At 44.4% G+C, this 26,906-nt stretch overlaps 1 protein-coding gene across 1 annotated transcript; it reads right to left on the bottom strand.

Moving 5' to 3' along the window:
* Positions 1-893: 893 nt before the first annotated feature.
* Positions 894-22,514, bottom strand: LOC145798330 (uncharacterized). The gene is made up of 4 exons (XM_082885851.1): positions 22,314-22,514; positions 1,864-1,899; positions 1,574-1,735; positions 894-1,481 (listed from the first exon to the last, which is right to left on the bottom strand). Exons 1-4 carry the CDS (start codon positions 22,512-22,514, stop codon positions 972-974), a joined length of 909 nt encoding a protein of 302 aa, XP_082741977.1. The 3' UTR covers positions 894-971.
* Positions 22,515-26,906: the final 4,392 nt, after the last annotated feature.

The raw sequence follows: 26,906 nt of genomic DNA on the forward strand, positions 1-26,906 counted from the left end.
ACAATGTGCAAAGTGCTACAAACTACTAGCAAAAAGAAAAATAAAGCAGGAAATAGCAACATCAATGTCCTCGGGAGCAGGAACGAGAAGCACTCCTCATCCTCTTCTGCGGGACAATCTCCGCACCATCATCATCATCTGAGTCGGAGCTGTCATCCTCAGGATCCCCCTCAGCCTCGCCTCTATTCCCCGAGCCAAAACCGGAGCCCCCCTCCTCAGTAGATGTCTCTGACTGACAATCGGTAGCCTCCTCCTCCTCTTCAGCATCCTCCTCCTCCTCATCAGGATCCACCTCCACAACGTGAGCCCTGCGTCTGCGGACAGGCCCTCCTCGAGCTCCTCGGAAAGGCCTAGATGGCCCAGCTCCTCGGGAAGGCCGAGATGACCCCGCCCCCTGAAAAGGCCCGGGTGACCCAACTCCCTGAAAAGGCCCAGATGGCCCAGCTCCCCAAGGAGGCCCAGGTGGCCTGGCCTGAGGCTGACCGGACCATGAAGGCATCTGAAAACAAAAAGTTCGATTCAAATACATCAGTCCAAATATATACATCAGACGCAGATACAAGCAAAGGCTACGTGAAGTGGCTGCATGTAAATGCAGTGTCCAAGTGGGGTGTGTGTCAGATGTACTCTACACAAGTAGTCTATCAATGCAGTAGAAATCAGCATGTCATCAGAAGTATGATAAATGCCAGAAAACTGAAGGGTACCTGAATGCCCGCGACAGACAACTGTGCCTCCCTACGCAGGACCATGCCCTCGAGTGTGGCCACCAGTCCAACCACCTCCTCCATGTACCCTCGCGGTGGCTGCAAAAATGAGCTCATAATCATCAGTGAACAAAAAATGTCTAAACATCTGAATGATGAATGAAAAACAGTGGAGCATACCAGCGGTGAGTCAGGATCAATGGCGTATCAATCATTGGGCATCGGAGGCTCTAGCGGGATCGGGGTCGGAGAGATAGCCCCATACTACCACGCCATCAACTCAGTCGGCATATCTGGCCATCCAGGATGAGGATAAGTCGACGGAACCGGAGGAACCGGTCTACTCCCACCTCTAGATGTACCAGCCCTGCTAGTAGAAGGGGCATCTGCAGCCCGAGCCCGAGCCTGGCCCGAGGATGACATACCGGCAGGCCTCATCATCGGGATACGAGCTCCCGTCAATGGAGGCATCAAATATATGTGACGGTAAGTGGCGTAGTCCCCCTCCTCAATATGTAGTAAAGCATCACTACCCAGCATGGCGCCGACTACCTCCGAGTAAGAGAGCCTGTCAGCGGTCCGCATACTGGCTGGGGGTACTGCGGGAGGATCCTGAGAAAGATACCCCCATACCTGGCGCAGAAAGCGTTCCCCCAGGAACCATACCCTGCCAACCGGCCCTTCAAGCAGGACCTTATACTGGGAGATGTCTGACCCTCCGGTATACTGAAGTCGGAGACCATCACCCAGGGGCGCCCAAGGCTGCCATGTGATCTGCGGATGATAAATGCATAAACCAATCAGAAATCGAGAATATACAGAGCAAATCAAAGATGAAAATGAAAGGAACTGAAACTCAGAGGTACCTCTGAATGTCGCACAGTGTCAAAGTACTGTCGCAGGTAAAGGAGGGTCTCTCGAGGTCTCGGCCGGTGCGGGCCCTCGAACACCAATGAATATGGGGTCATGGGAATCCCTGCCACCTCCAGCTCTGGGGCTAATGATGGGAAGTATACATAGACCCATAGCTGAGAAAAGCAGTGCAGAATGTAAGTACGAAATGCTGAGAGCAAAATACAGACTGTAAAAGTGCACTGTGAGTGCAATGTACAAGTAATGAGAAGTAGAAATGTAAATCAAGGGGACAGAAAAGTACCTCCCAGGCTCTCCAGTAGCCGCCAAGTAAATCGCCCTGCCCGCGGGAGGTCGCGCTCATATAAAAGTAAAGGGTAGCCAGGCCGGCGCCACCCCAGTCATATCGATGGACCTGTGATATGTCAACCAGAGCGCTCAGCAGGTATAACCCGACTGTGTTCCCTCTGTCGGCGAACAGGGTAGTCCCAAAGAGGAACATAAGGAAACCACGGGCATACTGCTCTGTCTCCTCGGGAGTCTCGGGCATCATCTCCGCCCGCCGGAAGTGGGAAGAGAACCAAGTGTATCGGACTCTCCCAGAAACCCTGTCAACAGGCGGGCGAGCCCCCAATAGATACATCCAAGCGGCCTCCCACTCGCCCATATCCTCATCATAGGGGACGGACCAACCTCCGATGTCTAAGCCAGTCAACACAGCGAAGTCTAGGGGCGTCATGGTCATGTCCCCGGTAGCAGAGAAATGAAAGGAGTTGGTGGTGTCCCACCATCTCTCTACCAAGGCTGCCATCAGTGTCCTCCTGGAAGGACAACGTGACAACCCGACGCAGAAGGGCCCGAACCCTGCCAAGTCTACCAAGTCTCGGACACCCTCCGGGAGCTCAGCATACCAGTCCCGCGCGATGGTGGAACCATACCCCCGCACACTGCGGGAACAAACCTGCATTCAGAATGAATACATGTGTCAATAATGGAATGAAATGGGCCGTGTGCCAATGAGATGAAATGGGCTGTGTGCCAATGAAATGAATGGGCTGTGTGCCAATGAGATGAAATGGGCTGTGTGCCAATGAGATGAAATGGGCTGTATGCCGATGAAGTGAAATAAGCTACATGCAAATTCCAGTGTGGGCTGCGTGTTCACTATTTAATCTGGGCTGCGTGTTCAGAAAATTTGAAGTTTGGGCTGCGTGTTCAACTTTCTATCAGTGTGGGCTGCGTGTTCACTATTTAATCTGGGCTGCGTGTTCAGAAAATTTGAAGTTTGGGCTGCGTGTTCAACTTTCTATCAGTGTGGGCTGCGTGTTCACTAATTAACTGGGCTGCGTGTTCAACTTTCTATCAGTGTGGGCTGCGTGTTCACTATTTAATCTGGGCTGCGTGTTCAGAAAATTTGAAGTATGGGCTGCGTGTTCAACTTTCTATCAGTGTGGGCTGCGTGTTCACTAATTAACTGGGCTGCGTGTTCAGAAAATTTGAAGTTTGGGCTGCGTGTTCAACTTTCTATCAGTGTGGGCTGCGTGTTCACTATTTAATCTGGGCTGCGTGTTCAGAAAATTTGAAGTTTGGGCTGCGTGTTCAACTTTCTATCAGTGTGGGCTGCGTGTTCACTATTTAATCTGGGCTGCGTGTTCAGAAAATTTGAAGTTTGGGCTGCGTGTTCAACTTTCTATCAGTGTGGGCTGCGTGTTCACTATTTAATCTGGGCTGCGTGTTCAGAAAATTTGAAGTTTGGGCTGCGTGTTCAACTTTCTATCAGTGTGGGCTGCGTGTTCACTATTTAATCTGGGCTGCGTGTTCAGAGAATTTAAAGTTTGGGCTGCGTGTTCAACTTTCTATCAGTGTGGGCTGCGTGTTCACTACTCTAATCTGGGCTGCGTGTTCAGAGAATTTAAAGTTTGGGCTGCGTGTTCAAATTTCAACTAGCTGCATGTTCACTACTCTAATCTGGGCTGCGTGTTTAGAGAATTTAAAGTTTGGGTTGCGTGTTCAAATTTCAACTAGTGTGGGCTGTGTGTTCACTTTCGAATTCGGGCTGTGTGTTCGACAAATCAGTGTTTGAGCCATGTGTTCGCCTCTTAACTAATGTGTACTGTGCGTTCGCAATTAATTAATGAGCCGAGTGTTCAGAAATTCGAGTGTTGAAACTACATGTTCAGGATGGAAGCAAAGTACTATGTCATAAGCTAAACTGCATGTTCAAGCATGGCAAAGGTGCGAAAATGTACAAAAAATACAGAAAATGAGGAAAATACCTCTCGGGCCTCATGAGAGAGGTGATGCTCCGGCTCTCGGAGAAGCAGATCCCCGGGTGCTCGCTCGTCAAAGCTAGTAAAGTGACGGAAGACAGCACGAGGGAGGACATGTGCTGGCGGACGGTACCTCCCGGGAATAAAAGGTCGGGTCCTCGGGGGTAGAGTCATGGGATCGAAATCATCTCCGGCACCTGGAAAACCTCCGCCGTGGGGAGAATTGCCCGCCATTTTCAAAAGATCTGCAAAGGGAGCAAAAATGAGCAAAATAAGCCGAAATTGGAAAAAGTCAACAAAAGTCAACTCTCGGGAAATGAAAAGTCAACGAAAGTCAACTCCCGAGAAAATCTTCCAAATATTGAGGCAAACTTACTTCAAGTGGCGAAAATGCGAAAAGAAGCTCCGAAACCGAAATTTAATCGCTTCAAAGTGCTTGAAACTGAATTTTTTTGCGAAAACAATTTGCACGGGGCGTTGGAAAACGCGTAGGAAACTCAGATCTGGAGAAGAAAAGTGTTGTAGGAGGCAAGAAAGGAAGGGGCCTCGGCTGCCTTTTATAGGCTCAAGGTCTTGGTTGAAGGAGCGTCAAAAAGGAGGTGAAAAAGACCAAACTGCCCTCGGATCTGGGCATATGGCCGGCCGGCCCCCTTTTCTAGCCGGCCAGCCATTTCCTTTTTGGAAAACTGGCCGGCCAGCTATCTACTTTATGGAAAACCGGTTGGCCACCTCCCCTCTCCCATATAACCGGCCGGCCATGTCCCCCACATGCTCACCTAGCTCCCTGCAAATTTTGAGGAAGATCGGAGTTCCCGGGACCTGAAAAAGTTCAAGAAAAGTACACTTCCGGTCGCGAAATTGCTCCGCCGGGACTTCAGCTTCAAGTTCTGACATATGTCTCATCATCATTCATCGAAATCGAAGTATATCCTTTTTGAATGAGTTGTAGCCTTTCCGGGAAGCGGATCGGAGGCCGTGATCGAGTTACCTTCGCCGAAACACGCGTTTTCGTACTCGTTGTTTCATAACAAACGGGCACCCTGATTCATGCTCGTGTCACATTATCTTGCATTCTCATGAGCATACCTGCATTAACATGCACATTTCTTGATATTGGCATACCTCCATGTTTGAGCATGCGTTGTCACGCACGTTCCTTTCTCGCATCGCGATGCATACACTCACCGGCACTGCGTGTGTCGAACTTTCGGAATCACATTAAATATATGTTGGTAGCATGTTGTACTTGTTGCGATTTCTCTCTTTTGCAGGCACGATATTGTATGTACGGTTCAATTGAAGCTGGTGCGACCAAACGAATCGCGCAGGTATCGTATCTTCTCCGTGTGAGACGTGGCGGGAATTGAATAATCCTCCGCATTCTTAACTGCATGAAATGTAGTTGTTGCTTTGCATTCTTGCTTAAAACTGTTGCATCTATTTGCGAATACTTGCTTCATTACAGCTTGCTGCATTTGCATGATCATTGAGTTATGTTCGGCTTCTTGCATATCATTTGCATTTTGCCCCCTGCCTGCGGGCATGCCTGCGTGCACATCTCTGTTTATCTTGTACGTTTGTCTAAGTCTTCGGCCTTGTCAAAAATGGGTCGTCTCTGGGCTTTGACATTCACTCCCGTCACTTGTGACTTCCAAGTTCTGTCAAAGAGGGGCAACTGTAGACACCCCATTTTTGACCGACCTTAAGACTCAGACGTCACCGATTGAGCACTTGCTGATGTTGCATAATGTGCTCGTTCAGAAGTTTCAGAGTTGCGGCTGTGAGCCCTGCCTCCGGACTTCCGAACCCTCTTTTGTACTTTGCCTCGGTTTGCGAACCAGGCTCAGTTTTCTTTGTTTCTTTTCCTGAGGGGAGGGAGAGGTCCCGTAGACCATCTCTCAGTGGCCGTAGGCTACATTTTGTGGTCGTAGGCCATTTTGCCCATTTCGGAGTCCGGTTTCCGATTTTTCGGGATTGTTGGCCGTGTGCCTCGGTTCGGGACCGCCTAACCACCTCCGTTTGTTCTGATTTTTGGCATACATCTTATTTAATCCCTTTTGAGGGACACTGGGGTCTGAGAAACCCACTTCGTGGCCGAATGCCACTTTCGGTGCTTAACAACCCATTTTCGGGACCCTGAACTGCGCGTTTTGGCCCCCGAACATTCGTTTTGCAACGGTTTTCGTTCATTTTTGGCAGGTACCTCTGTTTTATCACCGGGGAGGTCACTGAAGGGTGGGAGGCCAGCAATTTTTGCAGCAACCAGTTATACATCATCCGACGCCCTCCAGCACCCGTTTTTTCGCACTTCCGGGCTAATGTTGAACACCTTGGACCCATTTTCTTTAACTTTGAACCACATATTTGTGATGTACACACATGGGAGGACCCTAAAAAATGGTGGCCGGCCATTAATGCTACTTGACCCTTTTGACCCCCTCCTTCCAGGCTAATGTTGAACACCTTGGGCCCATTTTCTTGAACTTTGAACCACATATTTGTGATGTACACACATGGGAGGACCCTAAAAGTTGGTGGCCGGCCAATAATTCCACTTGACCCTTTTGAACCCCTCTTTCCGGGCTAATGTTGAACCCCTTTTGACCCTTTTGACCCCTAGCCGGCCGGCTAGGGGGTGTGGCCGGCCGGCCACCTGCAGCAAAAGTACCAGGCCGGCCGAGCTCCTTGCACTGTTCCCTTTACAGCTGTGGGGCTTTATCCCCCAGAAAAGATCTTTATCCGGGGGATATTTTGTGGGGGAAAGTTGCTCTCCTTTTCCCCCACCTTTACACCCCCTTTTTTGCCCTTATAACAAGCAAGCTATATCACATGTTGGGGTTAGAAAAATTCTTCTTCAAGCTTCCATACACAACTCCATCTCTATACCTCTCATTTCCTTGAAAATTCCTAAGTCCTTAAGCACCATTTCTTCTACACCACCAAGCTCTACCATCACCACCTCATTTCCAGCAACAAGGAAGACTTCTCAAAGGCCAAAGGAGCTGCAAATTGGTCCAAGAAGCAACAAAAGTCTTAGTCTTCAAGGGTGAGTAACACTTCTCCTCTTTGACCATTTTTCTTGATCTATTTGTAAGCCCCACATGCTTTTTGTTTCAAGCTCCGGCCCTAACTGAAAAGGGCCCTCTTTTGAGCTCATCTTCACTTTTCATTAAGGGCTCAACCCTGTTTGAGCCCTCCATGATGCACTTGCTTCATTGATCCTCTTATATGTCATAATCTTGCATGCTATTTTTGGCCCATGAGTAATCTGTTTTTGAGCATGTTGTAAACTTATATTAGGCTTATTTTGAGCCCCTCTTTAACATTGAAGAAGGGCTCAACACCATTTGGGACTCCCATGTTGTACCTACCTTTATACTCCTCTTTTCTTCCCCATTCTTGCATGTAATGGCAGCCTACCATGCTTTTGTTTTTGGCCATTTTACAGTTCTGAAAAAGTGATTATTTTGGTCCATTCTTCATATTTCATTTAGGTCCTTTCATGGTTTGGGGCCTCCATATGCCACTTCATGTTATATCTCTCTTTTATTCCCCATTCTTGCATGTTTAGTTAGCCTACCATGATTTTGTTTTTGGCCATTTTACAGTTCTGAAAAAGTGCTTATTTTGGCCCATTATACATGTTTTATTAAGGGTCTTTGGTTGTTTGGTGAATATTTTGCATACCTCATGTTATAGCCATTTTTGAGCCTCATTTTGCATCGCATTTCTATCATGTTTTTATACTGATTTTGGGACTGCCATAAACTGTAAATGTGCATATTTTTGGTCCCTCTTCAGTGTTGTAGAAGGGAATTTTTCAGTTTGGATTTTTCTTATATCACTTGCTTCATTACCCCTCTCTTGGCCCCTATTCTTGCATGCCATTTTTGCCCTACCTATGTTTGCTGTTTGGCCATGTTTATAACTGTGAAAGTGCCTTTTTTGGGACTGCCTAGCTTCTGTCTTTGCATTACATGTCCATATTGTGCATGTTTGGCATAGCTATAGGCCATTTCAGGTGCCTAAATTCGCATTTCGGGACAATTCCATGCATTTAGTGTCATTTCGCCTCATTTTGGGACTGTTTTCCCCCGTATTTTAGTGCTGAAATTCTATTAGAATGATTGCTTTCCATTTCTATGTCATCGCATCGCATTCTGTCATTGCCTCGGTTTGCGTGCCCGTGTGCATTCATTTCGAGGCACGTCATTTTTCATCCATCGACATCCTATGTGAGTGTGGCTGAGGCTCTCTCATGTTGGTATAAGCCCATATCTTGTTTCCATGTCATTTGCATTGCGTATGTCATCGCCTCGATTTGCGTGCCCGTGTGCATGCATTTCGAGGCACTTCATTTTCATCCATCGGCATCCTATGTGAGTGTGGCTGAGGCTCTCTCATGTTGGTATAACCCCATATCTTGTTTCCATGTCATTTGCATTGCGTATGTCATTGCCTCGGTTTGCGTGCCCGTGTGCACGCATTTCGAGGCACTTCATTTTCATCCATCGGCATCCTATGTGAGTGTGGCTGAGGCTCACTCATGTTGGTATAAGCCCATATCATGTTTGCATGTTATTTTCTCGGTTTGCGTGCCCGTGTGCACGCATTTCGAGGCATCTCATTTTCATAGCATAGTGCATACTAGGTCGTATCTTAGATTGCATTCTGTCATTTTCTCGGTTTGCGTGCCCGTGTGCGCGCATTTCGAGGCATCTCATTTTCATAGCATAGTGCATACTAGGTTGTATCTTAGATTGCATTCTGTCATTTTCTCGGTTTGCGTGCCCGGGTGCACGCACTTCGAGGCATCTCATTTTCATAGTATGGTGTATGTTAGGATTGCATCTTAGTTGCATGTCATGCATATTGCATCGTGTTCGGGATAGGAGTTAACCCGGGCACGGGAAACGAGGTACATTTCGTACTCCGAGTGACGGAATGTGTCTCAATTCCCAGTCACCGACACTCCGGATTATCCATGATGGAGTTAGGTTTTAGCTGTGTTTTCATGTGCATTCATTCTATATTGAGTTGTGCAATTCGACTCCTCGGCCATCATGCCTCGGTATGCGTGATTGGTGGCACGAGGATCGAGGCATGCATATATTTGTGAAAATACATTGCTATGCCCCCTTCCTGCTCTCTGTTGCAGCAAAATGAAGAATCAGCAACTTTTCGGAGTCTGGCACGCTTTCCAAGAACAACTGCTAAACAGAGGCTAATTGGGGCATCCCGGTGGATTTCCGCGCAAGACAACCCGGACATGCATCATCCATCAGAAGCAAGGCAGTCCCTGGCTTGCATGCCAGTTTTACCGCTTTCTTAGTTAATTTCTTAATTAATTAGAAATTTGTATATTATTTGGACTGTATTATTCGGGACTGTAATATTCTTTTATTCGGGACTGTACTATTTATTCGGACCCTCTGCGTGAGGGCACAACTGTAATAAGTGTGCGTGTGTGTGTTGTATGTCTTCCAACCCCACGTCTTTCTCCCTTTTATTTATCCGCTTATGATGGTTAGATTAGGGCATATTTCAATTAGCATACAGTATGATAGCATGTTTGCATTCATTCATCTGTATTGCATGCACCGGGCTCGGCGCATCATACTAACTGCATTGTACTTTCAATTCCAAATTGAATACATGTTAGTTGTCGCATTCCATATGCCATGTTTAGAATAGCCGAGCCTGCCATAGTTGCATTTTGCATGTGTTGCATTAAGCATTTCTGTATACTTAGGATCATGCATGATTTCTAATGTAAATTCTGTTTTGGCTTGGAGTACCCGGTGAGTTTTATGCTTTAGCATCCTTGCATACGTGTGAGTGACTGCCATGATAGGATGCTTACCATGAGGCTAATTGCTTATGTGATATAACTGCCTGAATGCCTGTGGGTGGAGGCTGGGTTATCTGAATTGGAGTAAATCATCAAATGTTTCAAGCCTACCTGCGGGTAGCAAACCATTTTCAAAAAACGAACATGAAATGTTTTGTTCCAATTCAGGCGACCCAGTCTATACTTGTATGCTGTGCTCATCACATAGTAACCTAGGCTAATAACCGGAATAAGAACTCACAATGTTTTCAAAAATTGATATCATGGTTAGTAGAGGCCGGTCTATGACCGGGCGAGCGGGGGTGCTCACGAAGTGACCTTCCCCAATCGTACCCAAGTTCCCGAGCCGAGGCAACTTTGGTGATGACGGACACGTGGCCTTTTGGCACCGAGTCAAGGTTTCCTAAATTTCCCAAAATAAAATATTTAGGTGGCGACTCTGTATCTGGCAAAGCAGTCCATGTTTGGCACTTCTTTCAAAAATCAGTTTTCTCAAAACGATTTGCCGGATTTGGACTCTTTGGTTCAGACTTAGAACCGTGACTAACGAAAGTCGAGTCCGAGCTGTAGCGAGGTCCCCCGCGGGCTTGTCTACAGCAGGCCGAGACCAGTATTGAAATGCAGGGCCCATCTGGGGCATCTGCCTCACATCCAGCTTTGGGACCCCAGCCGAACTTTGATCCACTTCCGCCCGCTGAAGATTTGCAGGGTCCAGATCCTCGAGAAGGGTTGGCTCAAGCCCGATTTTTCCGACCCCCGGTGCAGCCTAATGAGAGGCTTTATCCCCTTGATGTTAATGAGCTCAATCTGACCGCAGTGAAAATTGCAAACCTTGAGAAGCAATTCAAAAAAGTACATGGCCTTAACTCCATTCCCGACATTGAGGATGGGTACACCGAGGTTGTCGTACGGCTCCCAGACAGATTCAAGATGCCACATATTGACCGTTTCGATGGGTCTGGAGATCCTATGGTACATATCCAGCTTTTCTTGGATATCCTGAAGCCGATGGGTCTGACTAAGCCACAGAAACTCTCTCTGTATGGAAGAACCCTGTTGGGTGTAGCAGCCACTTGGTATGCCAAATTGGAGGATATAGTGAAGCAAAACTGAGAAGAACTGTCTGAGGCCTTTGTCGATCAGTATTCCTACAATACCCAAGTTGAAATGACCATCCAAGAGCTTGAAGCAACTCGCCAGAACCCAACAGAGCCTTTTGTGGAATTCGTTGCGAGGTGGAGAGCAAAGGTAGCACAAATGACAGATCATCGCCCTTTTGAGAGGGATCAATTGCAGATGATGGTAGCATGATATGTTGCAAAAGTTGATAGTCGCTCTGCTATTCACTTTCAAAAGTTTGCATGAACTGGGGGTTCAGATCGAGAATGCGTTCAACAGTGGGATCATTCCCAGAACAAGTGAAGCGACAAGGAGGGTGATTTCAGGGAGTGCCAATGCTGGTAGTAGCACTATTCCCAAACCCACAGAAATCAATATAGTCGCCACAACCAACCCTTTTTCCAATCCAAGCTTGCAAACCGCCGGCCCAGCCTGAGCTCAGGGCAGAACTTTCACTTCTCTCTATATGAGCCTGACTAGTGCACTAAAAGTTTTGATGGAAAGAGGGTATCTCAAACCCCTCGATCCTCAACCTTTGCCTGACCCACTCCCAGCCAGACATAACCCCTCCAAGTACTGTGTGTACCATCAGCAGCGCAGTCATGGCACCGACCGTTGCTACCGCCTTCGTTACGAGGTCCAAAATCTCATCGACAACCGGATAATAGCTCCACCTTTAGACCCCAATGACCAAGTACCTTATCCACATCTCAATCTAATCCATACACTAGCTGTCCCTTACGACCCCAGCATATACATCACCCCAGTCCATCTACCCAAGCCTGAGGTGTTTATCCCAGAAAGCATGGACTTATGCATGATGGGTGCATCTGAACCCCAATCATCTCAAACCTGTGAGCCCACCACTTCTGAGTTGATGAGAATGATCGAAGATCTTCAGAGAATTGTGGCAGACTTAGCCTTTGGAATTTTGGCTCCATCATCGACCACATCACAGGCTAGAAGTTTCAATCCAAAAGGCTCCTTAATCTTAGAGCAAGCTGCAACTGAAAAGGGCCAACCTGAAGCCATCTCAGATCTGGGTGTTGGCGTGTCGACAACAACTGGGCTCCGCTCGGATATGGCGACCCGATCCTTTGATAAAGTGGAGGCCAATGGTAAGAACAAGGTAGGGGTAGACATTGATCCCCATGAACACCTCATGTGGGCTGTTGAGGCTTTGAAAGTCGAAGGACTGAACAAACAGCAAGTGATTGTAGTTGTTGCAAAGGCTGTGGATGACATTTTCGCTACTCAAGTTGGGGGCAATCTGAATCAAAGGGAAAACCGAGAGAAGGGCCGTCATACCAGAGACGATCCTGTTAGCTCTAATCCTCCACTCGGAAGAGATTAGCAAACCAGGCCAGCACCTGCCAATCTCTTTTCTGGTGCGCCCAGCAAAAATTTAGAAACCTTGAAGTACCAACTCCGAGGTCGGAGGGTCTTCCATGCCCTCTATATGCCTTTGTCCAAAGCTCTCCAAATCCTTGTTGGACAAGGCCATCTCAAACCCCTTGAGCCTCGGCCTCTCCCGAACCCTCTTCCGGCTACACATGATGCTACCCAGTACTACGCGTACCATCAGCAAACTGGCCATACTACCGATAACTGCTTTCGTCTTCGCCACGAAGTACAGGATCTGTTTGACAACGGGGTTATCCTCCCGCCAAGCTCTGCAAAGTCTATCGGCACTGGATTGGTGAACTTAGGGGATAATGTGAGTATGTGATCAGGGGATGAACCACCTGCGGGCGGCGCTCGATTAACTCCAGACGTGGGAATAGCACGCACTGTTCTGAGCAATATGCAAACACCAGTTTTTGTGCTTTCTAACTTGGGTATTGAGTCAGTCTTGTTGTTTTGTATAGAGTCAGTCCTTTTGTTTTGGGTCTGTCTTGTTGTATTGAGTCAGTCCTGTTTTGTTGGAGTCGGGTGATTTCGGGGGTGTTACCTCGGACATCACTTGCTTGTTTTGTGTTTGTCTTTTCGTTTTCTTTTGAGTCTGTTTCTGCCTTGGAGCCAGTTGTGCCAACAGATTCTGATTGAAATAGCAGTGATTTTCGCACTCTTGTGTTTGCTTCTGCTGTGTGCTAGTTATGCCGGGATTTGAATGAAACGGCAGTGCATTCCACCTGCTTTCTTGTGCCTTGAAATTATTGCATTGACCTAAGTTTTCCAAAACTTTTTTTGAAGACTGCGGTGAAAACGAAGAGGAAGGAATTCCTCGGGTTTTGCAAAAATTTGATCAATTGAGAGAAAGAGACGCATGCTAAGCCCTTAATGAATGAAATCATGCTTGTTAGTGTGAGTACTAGGAAGGATCCTGGCTTGATCCAGATTGGTTCTACACTGTCTTCAGCGCAAGCGACTGGTCGCTTTTTTAAAAGATTTTAGAAAAAAATGTTTTGCACAGTCCTGCGAAGACCTTTATGGAATCTCTCTTGAGATTGTGCAGCCTAGGATCGCTCTCAGCCTCGAGACTCCACCCCTCTTGATTTCAAAACTTGAACTTGGACTCAAAATGTTCAATGGTCAACCGCAATATGAGGCCTGTGTGGCCTCGACCTAGAGGCAGAAAAATGTCCGATTGTGCTTGAAGAGCCGAAGATGGATCATTCTGCAAATCAATGAAGATCGGCAAGAATGCCAAATCCCAGAAGGGAGGAAAGAAGAAAATACTGTTGAAGGACAACTAAGTTCCTATCCACAACACTAGGGGCAAATTCAGCCCCCATTGGATGGACTCCAACATCGTCAGCGAACGGCAGTCATTCTCCTGGATTCAGATGATTTCAGGATCCCAAAACCATTTGACATGGACAAAGCTACACTTTTACCCTTGAGAGGCTCGCTGGGCCGAAAACCCGGAAGGGCGACCCAGGCAAAAGTTAGAGCAAGAAAAAAAGAAGAAAAAGAACAAAAAAAAGAAAAGAACAAAAAAAAAAGAAAGAAAGAAAAGAAATAAAAAAATTGGAAAGAAAAGAAAAACAAAGCTCGCAAGGTTGAAAACCTGGAAGGGCGGCCTTGGCAAAAGTTAGAGCGCAAAAGGAGAGGTTAATACCCGAGTGTACCTTAAGCCCGAACTACGTAAGGCTTGATTCCCATCTTTGGGATACGTAGGCAACTTTATTCTAAAGTCCAGCCGCAAAACACTTCAAATTCGACTATGTCCATGTGATGGTTCTGATCATCTTCTGTATCCGAGAGTCTGGTTGTGTTCGTCGCTCTGAGGACTGACTACAATGCGCTGCGGTGCCGTTCAAACAAGGGGCAACTTTCTGTTGCCATACAATGTGCTGCGGTGCTATTCAAACAAGGGGCAACTTTCCGTTGCCATGCAGTGTCCTTCAGATGAGGAGCAGTTTGCCATTGTTATGGATCTAAGGTTGTGCATCTCAAGAGTAGGTTCCGTGCTTGTTGAGCAGTGACCATTTGCAAAAACAGGTTTTGAAAATTTTTACTGAGGTTGACTAATTTTCTCGAAAATTATTCCATCTTTTTCTAAAACTTGACCTTTTTCTTGGATCCAAAAAAGAAAAATTTTCAGTGCTCATAACCTGACTTGCATGATTTCAAATCAAAAATCGAACAAGCATGTTAATCTAACCTTCATTTTGGTTAAAATTGTTTTAGCAGAAGCCAAAAACAAAAAATGGTCAAAATGATGAACTAGGGGCACAGTTGAGTCAGGTGTTCTGTCTTTTCCTCTATTGTCAACATACTTGCCAGAAAGGGCACTCTACTTGCCGGAAAGGGCACTGTATTCGCCAGAAAGGGCACAGCGGAAGCTGACCGCAAAAGGGCAGAAAGCTCTCACATCCTCCAAGCAACGAGGTATCAAGCCAAGTTCGAAGCACGAACTGGAATGGGGTAAGATATTCCACTCCCTCATTTGGACAGATCTGATCACGCCCAAATTTCCCAGCAGAGCATCGTCAACCGATGTCAGCTGCAGATTTGCTACACACCCAGTTGTAGCGCAATTCCTCTGTGGGAGGAATTCACTAGCTGTGCGCAGAAGAAAGAGAATCTAACAGAATGCTAGAGGTAAGAGCTCGCAACTTCTTGTTTATCCATCAACCACCCAGGGGAGGGATGAAAAAAAATGAAAGATTAAAGAATAGAGAGATGTGCGCTGAAAGAAAAAGTGAGGAAAAAGATTTTGTGAGAAAAGCCGAGCCTAAGGGCCGAGTGATATGAGAATCACAAATAAGAAAGGATGGGAAACTATACCTGGAGAAACTGGCTCCTCGTGCATCGAGAGGTCTCTTACCTTTGTAACACAGCTGAGTGTTGTGTTTGTACGTTTGTGTTTGTCTCGATTCTTGTTTTGAGTCGTTTGAGTGTCAACAGATGTGTTTAGGTCATTTTACCTTGTTTTTCCTTTGTTGAGTTATGTTTAGGTTGTTCTACCTTTGTTTTCCATTGTTGAGTCGTTTTGGCTGTGGTCAGTTGTAGGCTCAATACCCAGTTGAGAACCTTTTTCTCATTTCAATTTCAAAAATCGTTATGTGCTCAGAGTGCCGTGTCGTTCTCCACATTTGTGCAAAATAGGATTGGTTCTTTCATAAAGCCGCAGGGTTCAACCCAGGTCATGTGTAAATAGTAAAGCAAGGACCTATCTAAAGCTATTTAGGTTCCGGACTGCAAAGCAAAAGAAAAGAGGGAAAATTTGGAGCATCTTAGCATGTTTCAACTTTAGCAAAATCCGAGACTACATTCCAGGTGCACTTTCTCAGGCCTCGCCGTTTCTCTGGAGTATGAGTGTATCTCAACCCTAAGTGTAAGCCTGCTTCAAGTCAGAATGGCAGTCCAAGCAGCACTCGAGGGTTTCACATGCAGATGTTATCTCTCGCCAATATGAACAGGGTGTGCCCTTTTTGAGCTGAGTGTGTTGCAAAGTCCTCTAAGAGGTAAATCAGAGGCACCAGAGTACATATTTGATGCTCCTCTATTGCATTGAATGTGAACTTTCATATACACTGTTGTTGCATGTGTGCCGCGCATCGTTATGATTCATGCATAGAATATGCTTGCTTTCGTTTCCGCATAGAATATGCTTTGCTTGTCTCATACATAGAATATGCTTTCAATATTGCATAGAAGATGCATTTTATCGCACTTTCTTGTGCATTTTATCTCACTCGCACTGTCTTGTGCACTTACACTTTGTATCTCACTAGCACTGTCTTGTGCATCTTGTGGTTGTATCTCACTCGCACTCTTTTGTGCATTGCATATCAATCGCGCTGTTTAGCGTATCGCACTGTTTTGTGCATTTCAAATCAATCGCGCTATTTAGCGTATCGCACTGTTTTGTACATTTCAAATCAATCGCGCTGTTTAGCGTATCGCATTGTTTTGTACAGTTTATCATTCACGCTATTTTGCGCATCGCACTGTTTTGTGCAGTTTACATTTGCGCTATTTTGCGCATCGCACTATTTTGTGCAGTTTATCATTTGCGCTATTTTGCGCACCTCAATCGCACTGTTTTGTGCAGTTTACATTTGCACTATTTTGCGCACCTCAATCGCACTATTTTGTGCAGTTTATTATTTGCGCTATTTTGCGCACCTTAATCGCACTGTTTTGTGCAGTTTACATTCGCGTTATTTTGCGTATCGCACTGTTTTGTGCAGTTTATCATTCACGCTATTTTGCGCATCGCACTGTTTTTTGCAGTTTACATTCGCGCTATTTTGCGTATCGCACTGTTTTGTGCAGTTTATCATTCACGCTATTTTGTGTATCGCACTGTTTTGTGCATTTTACATTCGCACTATTTTACGTACCTCAATCGCACTGTCTTATGCTTTGCATATCGCATCGCGCTATCTTGCTCACCTTACCTACACTTGTTAGTGTATTGCATCGCGCTACCTTGCGCACCATACCTGCACTTGTTAGTGCATTGCATCGCGCTATCTTGCGCACCTTACCTGCACTTGTTAGTGCATTGCATCGCGCTATCTTGCGCACCTTATCTGTATCGCACTGTTTTGTGCATTCACCATGCTCGTACTGTTTTGTACACCTTTAGCATCGCACTATTTCGTGCATCTTCTTAGCACTGTTTTGTGCATTCACTTTGCATCGCACTGTCTTGTGCACATTGTTTTTTTTTTTGTATCATTCGCACTGTCTTGTGCACTCCCTGGTCTAGGAGACCTTAAATCCTCTAAAGGTGCAATTCTTTTGGTGTTTGTCGTGCTCGAACGACTTCCGATGGTCTGGTATAGCCACCTGCCTGTGTTTGCGGTGAGTTCCTAGGAGACCAACTGAGACGGTGGAAACTAGAGTTCGAATGGCTCTTGCCTAGAATGCAAAGGTTCGGGATTTCCGAGACTAAAGTTTGGTTTAAATACCCAAGGGTATATCCTCAGCTTGAAATCTGTATGGCAGCCCCATAGATTAAGATAGCATATGTATGCGCCTCAATTCTGGATACCAAATCAACCTAGTCTGTCGCCCTGTTGGAGAATAGGGAAAGCTGCGACCATAGTCAGGGTAGTACCTGTAGTTCAACTGAGAAGAAGAAGAAGATTCCCACATCAGCATGAGGTAGGACATTGCCGAGGTAAGTCATTGCCAATTGCCCTTGTAAGGTACCTCCCTTTTCCTAGCTATCACATTGCATTTTAGTCATTACAGTGCATCGCATAAATCCTGAATTTTCAAACCGGCTTCGCGTAGCGTATAAGTCCAATTTTCAAACCGGCTTCGCGTAGCGTATAAGTCCAATTTTCAAACCGGCTTCGCGTAGCGTATAAGTCCAATTATCAAAATCTTTCTGCATATCATTTTGCATCCTGCCCCTGAACTACGCTGGTTTGATTCCCTGCAAAGGGATACGTAGGCAGCCTGCGGGCACAACCATTTATTTATCTATATTTTGTTTGTTTGTTCAAGTCTTCGGCCTTGTCAAAAATGGGTCGTCTCTGGGCTTTGACACTCACTCCCGTCACTTCTTGACTTCCGAGTTCTGTCAAAGAGGGGCAACTGTAGACACCCCATTTTTGACCGCCTTTAAGACTTGGACGCGACTGATGGTTTTCGAAGTTGTGCAGTGCAAAGGGTCGATTTCTTCGGCAAGAGGAGAGTCAAATCTCAACTTCGTACCCATTTTTGGACCAAAACAATCTTGATCAAAAGATTTTAGACTTTAAAACCCTCTTTTTCAAAATGTTTTTGAAATAAAGTTTTTACGATTTTCGAGACTCGCATTTTGTCAAACGTTGCGCTTTTCGGTAAATCGAGCAAGGACAAAGTGGAAATGAATGAAAGAGAGATGGAATCTTTGAAAAATCTTTCAAAACACCTTGTCTAGGGGTTTGGAGTTGAAGAAAAGAGAAGAAGAGAAAGCAAAACTAGTTTGGGAGAAGTTCGGCATGAATCCGGATAGGACCAAATCTGCGCGGCTTCACCGAAACGGACATAACTCTTTGCATAGGAGGAATTTTAATGCGAGGTTTGCGCCATTGGAAAGATAACTTCTGGGGCTTCAATGAAGCCATATGGAAAACCAGAAAATCAGATACCTGACCAGCGTTTTTGGTCAAAAGTGGTTCAGCATGAATCTGGGAAAGAGAGAAAACATCTGCGCGGCTTCACCGAAACGGGCATAACTCTTTGTACAGGAGGAATTAAGATATGAGGCTACCACCGTTGGAAAGATTACTTCCGAGGATTCATTTTTCACTCAAGAATCTCCTAAGGAGAAGTCCGGGTGGGGGAGATATGGTTGGTTGAAGTCCGTTTGGACCGAATCTGCGAGGCTTCACCAAAACTGGCATAACGTTTTGCACAGGAGGGATTTTAATGCAAGGTTTGCGGCACTGGAAAGCTAAATTCAAGGGATTCATATAAGACCAGCTTTAGGGCTTGAACCTTTTGACCCCTGGTCGGCCGACGAGGGGGAGTGGCCAGCCGGCCACTTGAACTGGCCGGCCTGCTTCTTGCTTTTTGCCCTCTCTGAATACTTTACAGCTGTGCCAGCTGGGGGGCATTTGGAGGATCTTTGAAGCTTCCAAGATAAGCTTTGACCTCTATTCTCTATAAGAGAGGCCCTCCTCTTCATATCTAAGGGTTGAACAAAATTGCTTAAGGCAAATCACCTCCCTTCTCCATTGTCACTACTCAAAGCTCCAAAACCCTAACTTTCTTGGTCCATTTGCACTACAACCCTTAGCACCACACCCCCATCATCTATTCCAGCACCTTGGAAGTCATTTGTAGAGGTTGAAAGCTCACCAACTTGGTCCAAAAGCTGCTGGAGGTCGGCTCTTCAAGGGTAAGTGTCCATTTCCCTTAAACTTGCATTTTTTTGCATAATTGGTTAGCTTTATTTTCAAGCATTTCTGGGCTTCAACCCAAACTGTAAAGTGTCTTATTTTGATCCCCTCTTCAACTTTGTTTAAGGGCACTTTTCTGTTTGAGGTCATTTACTTCCCCTTATCCTCTATATCTCTTTTAGGGCTATTTTTGCATCCTATTTTAGCCTTACTTGTGAGCATTTTTGAGATTTGATATAAACTGGAAAAAGTCTTTTTTTGAAATCCTCTTCAAGTTTTGTTAAGGTCCCATTTCTGTTTGGGGTCATCTTCCCCCTATGCATGCTTCATCTCTTCATGATTAAGGCTATGCATTAGAGCACTTGCTTTGGCCATGGTTTGGCCTCTTAGCCACTGAAATCCAGTGGATTTTCAGTGGCTTAGATTCATTTTTGAGGGCCAAAATCAGAGGGGGGTGACCCCCTCTCTCCTTGTCTTGTTTGGGGGTCTTTTGGGCCTTCCAAAAGGACCCTATTTTTCATGCATCGAAGTCTTGTTTCAGGCCTCATTTTGTGAGTTTTAGGGTCTGCCTTGGCTCTATCCAAGGCCCTTTTAGCCATGTTTTATGTCTGCAATGCATGTGTAGAACAATCCCATCCAAGGCCTTTCAAAGGAGCCTTTCTAAGGAGCCTTTCTTTGCATGTTTCCTAGACCCATTTTAGAGCCAATTTGGTGAGTTTTAGGGCTGTCATATTTGATTTCCAGAGTTGGTTTTGCCATGCTAAGTGTCTATCTTGTATGTGCTTAACAACCCCTTGCATGGCCCTCCAAAGAAGCCCCTCATTTTTGCATGTATTGGCTACATTTCAGTGATTATTTGGGCATATTTTGTCATGTTTTATTCACTGTTTTTGGCTGGTTTGATGAGTTCTCATTTTCTTTATATACATGCCATGTAAACCATGCTTGCTAGCCAATGTTGCATGCTATTTTAGTCCATCATGTTAGCACCTTTTGGCCATGCTCTAAACTAGAAATGTGCATGTTTTGGGACTGCCTTGGCTTTGTCTTTAGACTTCATGATCAAATAATGCTTGCTTTGTATACTTGTGGTTCAATGCATTGGACTAGTTTTAAGTTTCGGGGCTTATTCCATGCATCGGGTGCCATATTTCCATGTTTCGGGACCATTTAGCATTATGTTTCAGTGCTGAAAATTACATGTTTGAATTCCATGCTTCATCCTTGCCATGTTTTGGTAGAGTGGCATTTAATGCCTTAGGTTCAGTCCTCGGTTTGCGTGCATGTGTGCACGCATTTCGATCATCTCATTTTCATCTTATGGCTACTAATGTGAGTGTGGCTAAGGTCCACTCATGATTGGTGTAAGTCCATTATGCATTGTGTATGCCTTTCAATTCATAGCATTATGTATGCTAAGTTGCGTGTTACAGCTTTGTGTATGCCATGTTACATTGAGCATTATGTATGCCATCTCATAGTATTGCGTATGCTAGGTTGTATGTTAGTCGCATTGTGTATGCCATCTCATTTGCATTGTGTTTGGGATAGGAGGTAGCCCAAGCACGGGAAACGAGGGACGTTTCGTACTCCGAGTGACGGAACGTGTCTCAATTCCAGGTCGTCGATACTCCGGATTACCCATGATGGAGTTTAGGTCTTGTTATGTTCATATGTGCATTCATTTCACATCGAGTCGTGCGATTCGACTTCTCGGCCATCATGCATCGAGATGTGTGATTGGTGGTACGAGGATCGAGCACTACACTCCTTGAAGAGTAGTCATGCAGACATATGTGAAAATACTTTGCCATGCCCCTTTCTTGCTCTCTGTTGCAGCAAATCAGAAATCAACAGCTTTCTAAAGCCTTGCACAACATTCCGGCATTGATTGCAAACAGAGGCGAATCGGGGCATCGCAATGGATTTCCGCGCCAGGCAACTCAAGCATGCATATCCCATCATTCGGAACAGAGCTGAGGCAGTCCATAGGCTTCCATGCTAATTTACTCGTTTTCCTAGATTAATTTGTTAATTAATTAGGGTTTTGTAATATTTAATTGTTCATTTCGGACTGTATTATTTATTCGGACCCTCCGAGTGAGGGCACAATTGTAATAAGTGTGCGTGCGTGTGATGTATGTCTTCCAACCCCACGTCTTTCTCCCTTTTATTTACCAGCTTATGATGGTTAGATTAGGGCATGTTTCAATTAACATACAGCATGATAGCATGTTTGCATCATTCATCTGTCTTGCATGCACCGGGCTCGGCGCATCATACTAACTGCATTTGTATTTCAATTCCAAATTGAATACGTGTTAGCTGTAGCATTTCATATGCCATCTTAGAATAGCCGAGCCTATTGTAGTTGTATTTTTGCATGTGTTGCATTAGGCATTTCTGTATAGTTAGGATCATGCATTGATTTCTAACTAGTTTCTGTTTTGGCTTGGAGTACTCGGTAAGTTTTATGCTTTAGCATCCTTGCATGTGTGTGAGTCACTGCCATGATAGCATGCTTACCATGAGGCTAATTGCTTATGTGATATAACTGCCTGAATGCCTGTGGGTGAAGGTTGGGTTATTTGGATTGGAACAATTCATCAATTGTGAGTTTTAAGCCCACTAGATAGTGGCAAATCATCTTGTTTTCTAAGCCCACCTGAGGGTGGCAAATCCACATTTTAGCCTACTTGCGAGTAGCAAACCGCTTTAAAAAACAAACATGAGATGTTTCGTACCGATTCAGGCGATCCACATAGTAAATCTAGGCTAATAACCAGAATAAGAACGCATAATATTTTCAAAACTAGATATCATGGTTAGAAGAGGCCGATCTTTGATCGGGCGAGCGGGGGTGCTCACGAAGTGACCTTCCCCAATCGTACCCAAGTTCCCGAGCTGAGGCAACTTTGGTGATGACGGACACGTGGCCTTAGGCAACGAGTCAGTGTTTCCTAAATTTCCCAAAATAAAATATTTAGGTGGCGACTCTGTATCTGGCAAAGCAGTCCATGTTTGGCACTTCTTTCAAAAAATCTGTTTTAAAAAAATGATTTGCCGGATTTGGACTCTTTGATGATTCATTGGTCTTGCATTGCACTCTGCGAGATTAGATACAGGACCGTGACATTGAGTCCTAAACTGTAGTGAGCCCATATGAACAAAACGGGGGGGATTTCCTCTCGGGACGTTCGGGGACGTCTACAGGTATCACCTTCTGTGCACTAAGATATGCTTTTGTATCTTGAGATTCTACTTGGATCCTAAATTCTTTGAGAGTCTTAACCATATCCCATTCCTTGATGGAGATCTTAGCCATCATCCCTCTTCTCTTGCGACTTTGAGCATCTACTACTGCATTGGCTTTACCGGGATGATATGAGAAAGTGAACTGGAAATTCTCAAGATACTCCATCCATCGTCTCTGTCTCAAGTTAAGGTCCTTCTGAGTAAACAGGTACTTCAAACTCTTGTGGTCTGTGAAAATCTCAAATTGTTCCCCATACAGGTAATGTCGCCATTGCTTTAGGGAAAAAACTACGGCCGCTAGCTCCAAGTCATGTGTGGGGTAGTTGCGCTCGTGTGGTTGTAACTGCCTGGATCCATACGCGATTACCTTTCCATTTTGCATGAGCACACAACCTAATCCTTCCTTAGACGCATCGCAATACACAGTGTACCCCACTTCTCGTTCTGGGATGGTCAAAATTGGCGCACTAGTTAACCTTTTCTTTAGCTCCTAGAAGGATTTTTTGCAAGTTTCCTCCCACTCATACTTTACTCCTTTTTGCGTCAAACGAGTCATTGGTTTAGCTAGTTTGGAGAAATCTTGGATGAACCTCCGGTAATAACTGGCCAATCCTAAGAAACTGCGGATTTCTGACACGGTTTTCGGTTGTCTCCAATCTAACACTGCCTCCACCTTGGTTGGGTCCACCGTAATCCCATTCTCTGATACCACATGCCCTAAGAATTTCACTTCATTCAACCAAAACTCACATTTACTTGCCTTGGCATATAACCGATTATCCCTAAGAACTTGAAGGACAATCCTTAAATGTTGCCCATGCTCTTCTTCAGACCTTGAATATACCAAGATGTCATCAATGAACACTACTACAAACTGGTCAAGATATGGTCTAAAGATCTTATTCATTAGGCTCATGAATACTACCGGTACATTGGTTAGTCCGAAGGGATTACTACAAGCTCATAGTGGCCATATCTAGTACGAAAGACAGTTTTTCGTATATCCTTCTCCTTGACTCGTAGTTGATGGTAACCTAACCTGAGATCGATCTTTGAATAGCACCTTGAGCCTCTAAGTTGGTCAAAAAGGTCATCAATCCTTGAAAGTGGGTATCGGTTCTTAATCGTGATTGATTGAGTTGACGGTAATCGATGCATAGCCTCAACGACCGATCTTTCTTTTTAGCAAACAACATGGCTGCTCCCCAAGGCGAAGTACTTGGCCTAATGAATCCTCTCTCAAACAACTCCTGTAGTTGTGTCTTTAATTCTCGTAGTTCTGCTGGTGCCATGCGATACGGGGCCATGGATATTGGGGTAGTTCTAGGTTGTAGCTCAACACTAAAGTCTACCTCTCGGGTTGGTGGCAATCCCGGTAATTCCGTAGGAAATACTCGCATATAACGCGTGGAAGTTCTAATTTTTCTTGGCTTTTCTCATTTAAAATCAGACTTGCTATCTTACCCGTAAGTAAATCGTGCCATTGCGTCCTACATTTCATTGAAGTCATGGAGTCTTGTCTATCCCCCTTAAATAATAAAATCATTCCGTTGGATGGGTAAGTCATCTCCTTCTATGGATAACTATTGATAATAGCTAATGTACGAGTAATAATTCTATTTCTAAGATGAGATCAGAGTAAGGTATCTTCATGACTCAGGATTTGAAAATTAGTCGAACATTTCCTAATAACATCTTCCCTAAGTTAGTCATTAATCATATCCATCCATTATTGTTTATGCCTGACATAGGGTGCTAATGTGGTCTGGTTCCTAGTGTCCTTTGGTCCCTTTCCTCTTAAATAGTCATCCTTGACGTCTTTCTGTATAATTCCTTCCCCATTCTATCTTGGAGTATGGTGTTGTATCCCTCCGGTTGCTCCTTTTGGTCCCTCATAAAGTTGGTTTACTTCCCGCTAGCTCCAAATCTTCTTGGATTCTACTTCCTTTCATTCTTAAGTCAATGTTGTGCCAACTATTTCCACAAAGATGGCAAGACTCCCCTAGAATTTGATTCTTAATAAGGTTCGGGATTTTTGGTCACGGTTACTAGTCCATTCTTAAGGTTTCAATTTCCCGGTACCGCATTCTTATCGTTGCTTGCGAGCTCGTGTTATTACTTGTCTCGGAGTGTGGTCCACCATTTGTCGTTCCTTGAATGGGGTAAGGCATAAGTCGAGTTCTAACTACATAGACAATTCCTTATGGGTAATCAACTAATCTTAAGTTAGAGTTTAATTATCCCAGGGGGTTCACATAGTACAACTTCATATATATATAGGCAAAATAATAACTACAAGAGTTTTAGACTGGACTAACAGAAGGAATGAAAGGATATGAAGCGGTTATGGCATCAATTAACATAAGAATCAACTGAAATACGAATGAATGGTATTATACTATGGTTTCAAACTTCAATGTGATCAGGGTCATAGAGGTCAATTTTACAAATAGTAGTATATAAAATAGGACTAGGTGGACAGGACTTAATCTTGGAAAATGATGACATCGAATAAAGGTTACGAATACAAGATGAGGGTATGACGATTGATAAAAGACGCATAAAACTAATAATACCCCTACTGTGCGATGTGAGGCATTGTCCAGAGTTAAAACCACCTCCCGATCCCGAAATACGTCCTCATGAATTGATATTGCTATGCCCGGACTTCGAAGAAACGCCCTAAGGTAAGTAAAGAAAATTTCTATTTTTTTGATGTCTTTTAGATGATAGAATATATAGTGTTATAATAATATAACATAGTCGAGGCAAGGTAATCTCTAACCGCAGGTCGAAACGCGTGGGTAAGGGTTGAACCTTGGCTCTGATACCAAATTATGATGCCCCGAATCTACACTATTGGTTGTAGTCAAGGGAGAGTCACTAATGAGTCCTATGGTCAATAACCAAGTAAGATCTCAGATCGCTGGAGGAGTCAAATTAGCCTCTCTTCTAAGTCCGGCTTTCTTAGGCAGCGCACTACCCTTTTGACAGATCTTAAAAAGTATTAATACAAGGTCTTATAATGTGATGCCCCTGTTCCGTAGTATGCTAATTGGTTCTTAATTTGAGTATGATTATGTGTTTAATATGATTTCATGTGCCATTGTATGAAATATGTGGTTTTGAATAGGGGTGGGTGCGGGTCGGTTGCAGCCACGGAACCTCCAATCCGCCATCCGTCCGCCAGATTGGCGGATTGGAGAAAATCAATCCGCATCCGACCGCCAGCGGATTGGCGGTTTGGCGGATGGATGCGAATCGGTTTGACAGTTTAAAATTTTATAAATTTTCAACATAATTCAACTTGGGCTCTTCCTCAAAAAAATAAAAGTATTATAGTTAATGACTTAAAAAAAATATTACAATCACTGCATGCCTCATCCAAAGCAAGAAAATTTGAAACTTTAGAATATCACAATCACTGCATGCCTCATCCACATACTACAATCACAGTATGTCTCATCTACATAAAGTGTTACAATCTGTGGTTCTTAAAATATAAAAACAATTCAAACCACCAAAACTATAAATAGAGCAGTAGTAGAGATTGTATATCTCTGTATTGTTACATCTATATCTGTTTTTGAAAACAAAAACAAACCAGCATATATCATTTTTTTTATTTATTATTTTTAGAGATAGATTTAAAAATCAAAAAATATAGATAAATAATACGTTTATTTTTTTCAATTTAAAAAAGATATTCAAGTTGAAAACTTTTTTTAACAGAATATTTAAACTCTTTTTTAATTGAAAAAACAAACATAATATTTAAACAAACTAAAAACACAAAGTTTTATAAATTATTAGGGGTGTTCACGGTTTGGCGGTTCGATTGCGGCCAAAGGAATCTCAAATCCGCCATCCGTCCCCCAGATTGGCGGATTGGAGAAAATCAATCCGCAACCATCCGCTCGTCATCACGCATCCATCCAAAATGTGGCGGATCGGCTCGGTTCGGTTGGTTTTGGCGGATCGGTATATCCGTTGCTCACCCCTAGTTTTGAATTTCTATCTGTTCACTGTAGGAATATCTGTTTGATTATTTGCTTTGGAAATTAAATTGAGGGCCTTATCGGCCACAGAACCCGAAATTGATTGCGCCATTGTGATTAGTGTAATCTTTGGAGCCTACGGTGAAATTTAATTGAAAATTTATTCGGGTCGGATTAAATTGATTAAATTGATGATTTAGTGCCCAATTATTTAATGTTATTAAATAATAGTTAGTGGGGCCTTATGTGTGAGGCCATATACACTCTCATTGCCTCTTTTGAACTCAAAAATCTGATTTTGGTGCCTTGAGAGAGAGAGGGAGCCGGCCATAGAGATAGAAGGGAGAGACTTGTGCAATTTTGACTCAAGCTTGGATATTTGAAGTCTAGTTCAAGAATTAACCATAGATTGGGCTTCTAGGTAAGCAATTGATTATTGAATTCATGAGTTTAATGTGTAATCTTGTGTGTTCAAGGTTTGTTTGTAACCAAGAGCATGAGTTGAGTTGGTTTTGTTGGAATGAAAGCTTGATATGTGCATGCATGTAAAGAATACCTAT

This window comes from Camellia sinensis, chromosome 8, assembly GCF_055761805.1.
Source record: "Camellia sinensis isolate YWXY chromosome 8, ASM5576180v1, whole genome shotgun sequence".
Taxonomy (NCBI): Eukaryota; Viridiplantae; Streptophyta; class Magnoliopsida; order Ericales; family Theaceae; genus Camellia; species Camellia sinensis.